At 60.1% G+C, this 6,000-nt stretch overlaps 1 protein-coding gene across 1 annotated transcript in view; it reads right to left on the bottom strand.

Moving 5' to 3' along the window:
- Window positions 1-1,099: 1,099 nt before the first annotated feature.
- Window positions 1,100-6,000, bottom strand: part of Adgrl1 (adhesion G protein-coupled receptor L1) — a 43,921-nt gene continuing 39,020 nt past the window's right edge. Inside the window, exons 20-23 of the mRNA XM_027955237.3 lie at window positions 5,811-5,907; window positions 5,587-5,715; window positions 5,403-5,420; window positions 1,100-4,952 (exon numbers count right to left, since the gene is read on the bottom strand). Of these exons, the coding sequence (XP_027811038.1) occupies window positions 4,210-4,952; window positions 5,403-5,420; window positions 5,587-5,715; window positions 5,811-5,907 (987 nt within the window). The 3' untranslated portion in view covers window positions 1,100-4,209. The remainder of the gene's footprint in view (window positions 4,953-5,402; window positions 5,421-5,586; window positions 5,716-5,810; window positions 5,908-6,000) is intronic.

Here is a 6,000-nt window from a genome sequence, read left to right as displayed (position 1 = left end):
TGGCCTTTCCTCTGAGAACCCCCAGGAGAGGACCAGGATCACTCTGGCTTGAGTGTTGAGAAGAGCCTGGAGGAGGGTGAGGGAGCTAGATGCCAGGGGACTGTCGGAGTGTTCCTTGTGCTCGGCGGAGGTTTGGACCAAAGTGGTGGGAACTGATTAATTCTGGCTGTTTAGAAATCAGAGGCCGCAGTGCACTTCCTGTCATTGGACGTGGGATATGAAACGGTGAATTCAGACACGCGCCCAGGTCTTAGCTTGAGTGGAGGGTGGCTGAACTCACCGCTGAGGTGGGGAAGGCTTGGGAGGAGCTGCGGGGGCTGGGTTGGGGGGAGCTAGGTGTGGCGTGGGTTGAGATCTGCAGACACTGGGGGGAGGTGAGGAGCAGGCGGGGGGTGGTCTAAACCTGGAGGTGTAAGTTCAGGCTGGAGGTTACTGGGGGATCAACAGGACATAGGTAACATTTAAAAGCAGGAGGTGGGGTGAGTTCTTCCAGGGAGCGAGTATTAGCAGAGAAAGGTCCAAAGGCTTGGGCCCTGGGCTAGCCAGGGTTAGGGGGCCAGGAGTGGGGAAGGAGCCAGCCCTGGAGGCAGGTAAGGAGTAGCCGAGGGCTGGGCTGGGAAGAGTCAGGGGAGTGAGGCGACCTGGACTCAGGTGTGTCAAGCTGAGGGGCAGAGACACCCCCTCGCTGCTGGAGCAGCCATTTCTTTCTGAGCACCGGCAGGTGTGCTTGGACACTATGAAATGCAGGTGTGCAGTGCCACCATGTTGTCAGGTGGGAAAATTCACTGACCCAGTAGCTTGTGGGAGTCCAGGACGGGCACTTGGAGTCGGGACAGACACATCCAGGCCAAGAAAGGCCTATACAAGGGGCTCTCACAGCCACGCACTCCTCGGAGCACTTGTGAGGATTCCAAGGGAAAACACAGGAGATGCTCAGCCGGACCGGGAACTGGGGACTCTGAAGGGCCAGGCCCCTGCCTTGGGTGCGGAGTGCTGAAGTGCAGGCTCTGGGGCTCGGAGCCCTGGAGGATGCCCCTGTGCACACCTGTCCCCTGGATCCATTCCTCACCCTCGTCAATGAATCACACCACTCTTGTCATTCCAAGAAATCTTAATTTCTTTATTGTTTGACTTTTTGACTCAACAATTTTTTTTAAACTTTTTGTTTTTTTCTGAAACGTTCTTGTTATGAGCCTTTTGTTTTGTTCTCGTTAAATGCACTCGACCCAAAATTGGTTTGGCATATCGAAAAGGAGACCAAAGAGGGAAGGACTGGGGGGTGTGGGAGGGGGAGGAGGCCCGAATGAACAGAGAGAAGTTGAGGATGAGAGTAGAAAGAGGAACACAGAGACAGCGAGAGAGACACGGGAGAGAGGCAGAGACAAGAGAGGGAGGGCTGGAAACCCAAAAGGAAAATCCAGAGAGAAAGAATTGATAAGATTTAGGAGCAAATGAATTCAGGAGCTCAAGGAAGGGAGGAGAGGAGACCAAGACCCTTCTCTATACCGTGGGGGCGTCAAGGCACCAGGTCTGGTTGGGGTGGGGGGACACCTAGGCTGTCTGGGTGGCTTTGCGCTGGACTGCAGTGGTGTCCAGCCCCACCAGGGGGCCCTGCCACACAGCTCTGAGGCCTCGTTATCCACCTTGGTGACTGATTCCAGCTGGGATGGGGGACCAAGGGCCCAGCTACACCCTCTCTCCCTGTGATTGTCATCTGGAGAGATGGGGAGGGCTGGCCAGGGGAGAGGAAGCAGGACTCCTATGCTTTCCCAGCCCCTCTGGGCGCTCTCGACCTCGCCGCCTGGCCTCCCAGCCCTCTCACTGGCATTGGGTGGAGGCAGTCTCAGGCCTGGTCTGGGCCAACTCCGTCTCCCCTAGGCCGGCCCTTCACGGACGCTAGCTGCCCTCCAGAGTGAGCCCCAGGCCCGGGTGAAGTCAAGCGAGGGCCAGGGAGCCGTCCACCCACCTCCTCCTGGAGTTGCCTGACAGCGCTGTCCCCGTCTTCCCTCTCGGTCCCCATCTAGCCCTCACCCATGCTCTTCTGGTGAAATGGGTTAAGACTTTTTACTGGAAAAAGCCAGAGATGGAACTCGACCCCACCTTCTCCCCTCATCTCTTCCCCTACATGGGACAAACCACCATCTTTGGTCTGACCCCTTCTCCCCTAATTGATGGGGACAAGCCAGCCCCAGCTCCCCAGGAGAGGGAAGGGGGCTTTCTAGCAGCAAAAAGGGTCCCTCCAGCCACCTACCTGTCCCCCTCCCTCCAGTTCCTTCCTAGAGCCCCTCCCCCTTAACCCAAAGAAGTTCATGGCAGCAGCAGGCTGAGACCCAAAGATGTTTGAAGACTCATGGCACTTGTGAGAAAAGAGGGAGGGGCAAGAGAGGTCAGAGCAGAGGTGGGGGCCACCTCTGGGGAAATGGCAATGAGGGGCTGCGCTAGTGTGGCAATGGGGCTGCGCTACCCCCAAAGAGTTGGGGCAGGGGTCTGGGGAGGCCAGGCTGACGGGCTGGAGAGGACGGGGCAGGTACTCAGGACGTATCCCAAGCCTGGAGCGTCCGGGTGCTAGGAGTGTGCAGTAGAGGTCTCAGGACAGGGGCGTCCTGACCCCAGGCTTGGTCCCTGGTTTGCCTCCCCTGCAGGGGGAAGGGAATGTGATGGCTCACCTGTCCCCTCCTCCCCCGGAGAGAAAACCACCTCACACCAACCCTCCCTCCTCAGCCACACCTCCGCCATCAAACCCTCTGTCCTCTACTCCCCCGGCTCTTCCCGCATCCACCTCTCCAGATGGTGAGTCAGCCTCCTCTTCCCCGCCTGCCTGAGTCCCAGAAGCAACAGACACGAAGCAGGAACTCAAAGGGGTAGCGCAGCCATCTTGGCAAAAGCATCTTTGGGTGTGAGGGTGTCTCCCCCGGGCCAGTGGGGAGGGGAGGGGAGACAGGCCTCTGGCCTGGGGCAGGCAGTGAGGTACACGCCCCAGGAGGGCTGACTGATGCCAGGGGCAGACAGAGCAGGAAAGGAGGTGACAGGACGGGTGCCGGGAAGGAAACGGGTTCTTTGTTTCGCTGTTGCTTCTCGATTTTGTTAGAATTCTGTCTCTGGATTGTAAAAAGCTGCTCTGGCGGCCCGCCCACCCGGCTGGGATGCACATACACGGAGAAGTCCTGGCTGCCGGGCCGCGGTGCTGCTCTGCTCCGGAGAAAGTCCGGGCTGGCCTGGGCCGCAGGTGCCCGGTGGCTTCAAGTGATGAGATTTTCTTTCTTTCTGTTTTTGTTTTTTGTGTTTTTTTTTTTTTTGTCTTTTTTTTCTTTTCCATTTCGTTGAAATATTTACAGCAATGGGGGAGGAGGAGGAGGAGAGGAACGGGTAAGAGGGCCCCCTAGGGAAAGATCCAAGCCCAGGACCCACTCCCCAGGGAGATCCAGACCCAAAATCTGCTCCCCAGATAGCTGAGCCCACAGGACTGGGAACTGCCCAAATATGGCCACCCCTGTGGGCTAGGGGCCCTGCGGGGAGTTGTGCTTCATCAGGAGTCACCCCAAGGGAGGGGGTCATTGGGTGCACTCTTGGAGGGCTGAGGGGGCAGGCTTGCTGGGAGGCGGGGACAAACAGCAAGGGGAAAGGAGCTTCGGAGAAAGTTCAACCTTTAAACCACCAGCGGCCACTGCCCGTCTCCTCGGCCGGGGTTCTCCCCTGGGCCAGAGGCCCACATCCAGGGAGCAGGGAACCACCGTGCAGGAGGAGCCTGTCTGTCCTTCTGCCCCTCTGCTCCCTTCTGGTGCAGCCAGAGAAGAGCAGCTGGCGGGCTGGACCCAGTGGGGCTTCTGGCAACCTCAGAAGCTGCCCTCCACACCCAGGAAACCAACCTCACTCCCTCCAGGGGACAGGAGGAGCAGGGGGAAGGGAGGAGAAGTGGGCTGCACCCTGCTAATCTCCCTCCCCACTCCCTGGGGGACTCTGGGCTCCTCCTCACTGCACTTCCCCCAAATAGAGCTGGTGCGCGTGGCTGGTGGGAAACCCTGTCTGTAACCCTGGCACCTTGGGCCTCCACATCAGAGCCCACTGAGGGGACTGTGGGGCCCATGGCCGAGGGGTGCGTGGAGAGAGTGGCCCACCAGCCACTGCCTCCATCAATCTCCTCTCCCACCAGAGCCCCGCCCAGGTTCCTTCCCTGGCCTGGGCCACCAGCCCCTGGTCCATGAGGTCCCCTCAGAGACTAGTGACGAGCTGCATCTGCCCATCCCCATCAGGCCCTGGCCCCTCGAGGCCTGGGGCTGCCAGGTAGCCCTCGTGGCTAGGCCTCCGCACCTGGTAGTAGCCCTGCAGGGGGTTCCGGGCCACCAGGGCCGGTGGGCGCGAGGTGTAATAGATTTCGGGGGGACCAGGAGGTGCGGGTGGGGGTGGGGGCAGGGCCTCACTGGGTCCCTCGGGGCTGCTGTCCGGGTAGGAGGGCGAGTCCCGCAGGTTGGCCCCGCTGGCATAGAGGGAGTCCCGGCCCGGAGGGGAGGAGAGGGGCCGGCTGGTGGCGCCATCCTCCGCTGTGCAGCTCTCCGACTCATCCAGGTCACTCTGGTACAGCACCGACTGGGCCCGGGGCAGCAGCAGTGGCTCCTCGAGGGCCTTATAGAGAAGTTCGATCTCCGCCCGGTCAGCACCCCCGGGCCCACCAGCCTCCTCCTCGCCACCACCCCCTGGCACAGGTGGCACAGGGGGCTCGGGTGGCGGAGGGCCCTTGGCCCCGCTGCTGCTGCCTCGCAGGTTGTTGTGCACCAGCTCCGAGATGATCATCTTCTCAAAGGCGGCAGCATCGGCCAGGTTCCGGCCTCGGGGTGGCTCTGGGCCCCCGTCCCCTGGAGGGAAATCCCCACTTCGCAAGGAGTAACTGTTGTTGAAATTGCCATTAAGGGGCAGGGTGTCCATGCCGCAGGCTTCCCGGCCTCCCAGGGGGTGCTCTGCAGGGCAGAAGGGGCAGGTCAGGAGGACGAGGGGCCTGGTTGCCTTGGCAGGGAGAAGGGTGCAGTCATTGGAGAAGGGGAAGTTTGGTTGGACTGGGTCTTCCCTGGCTCGCCCCTGTCCCCTGGGGACTTCGGTTTCACACTGCCTCTCTTCCTCACCTGCTACAGGGACAACAGCCTGGCAGTAAGTTGGGGGGCCCCTCCCAACTGGAGGTTCAGAATCTGCAGTATGAGGAGGCCTGGTTAACTGTGCTCAGAACCTGATCACCTTTATTCCCCACCGGAAGGCCCAAACCATGACCACATCCACTCGGCGGCCACGCCACAGACTGTGCTGGGCAGGGGTGCATTGTGAGTTCTCCTCGTCCCTAAGGGAGACCCTCTGAGAAGGCCACTAATTGTTCCTCTGCCCGCTTTGGAAAAGTTACCATAAAGAGTCATACTTACTAGGTTCCCGGTAGCTTCCTGCAGGTGCCAACCAGGAGAGAAGGAGGAGGTGAGAGTGAGTTAGAATGCAGAGTCTAAACCCAAGTCCAGGGGCCTGAACTGGACCCCTCTGGACCAAACCCCAGGCGGCCTGCCCCCCTGGGCTGTTGCCTTCCCACAGCGCTCGGCCTCAGAGCACCCTCACCTGGGGAGTTGAAGACAGGGGGTGACGAGGGATTGAAGCCCACTGACTCGGCGATGAGGGTGTTGTAGGGGCTGGTGCCCCCACGTGGCTGCAGCACAGGGTTGGTCAGTAGGTGGTTCCCCATGGTACCTGCCCAAGGGTTCAGAGGTCACAAGGCAGCCCCAAGACATTGGGGCTAAGAGCCTTTGAGGGACAGGAACCAGGACAGAAGGCTGCTTTCTCACCTCGATTGAGGGTGGGGGTGCTGTTGATGTCGCCTGCCATGAAGGAGGACTCCGTCTGTTTTCTCACGGTGTCATTCCACATCCTCCGAATTCGGCTCTGGGAACATAGCCCAGACATGAGGGGGTCCTAGGGCCACCCACCCTCCAGCATCACTCTTGAGACTGCTTTCCAGATGAATGCCATCGAAGA

Source organism: Marmota flaviventris, chromosome 1 (genome assembly GCF_047511675.1).
Source record: "Marmota flaviventris isolate mMarFla1 chromosome 1, mMarFla1.hap1, whole genome shotgun sequence".
NCBI classification, from domain to species: Eukaryota; Metazoa; Chordata; class Mammalia; order Rodentia; family Sciuridae; genus Marmota; species Marmota flaviventris.
The sequence above is the reverse complement of the archived record's forward strand: the minus strand, read 5'-3'. Positions and strand labels throughout refer to the sequence as shown.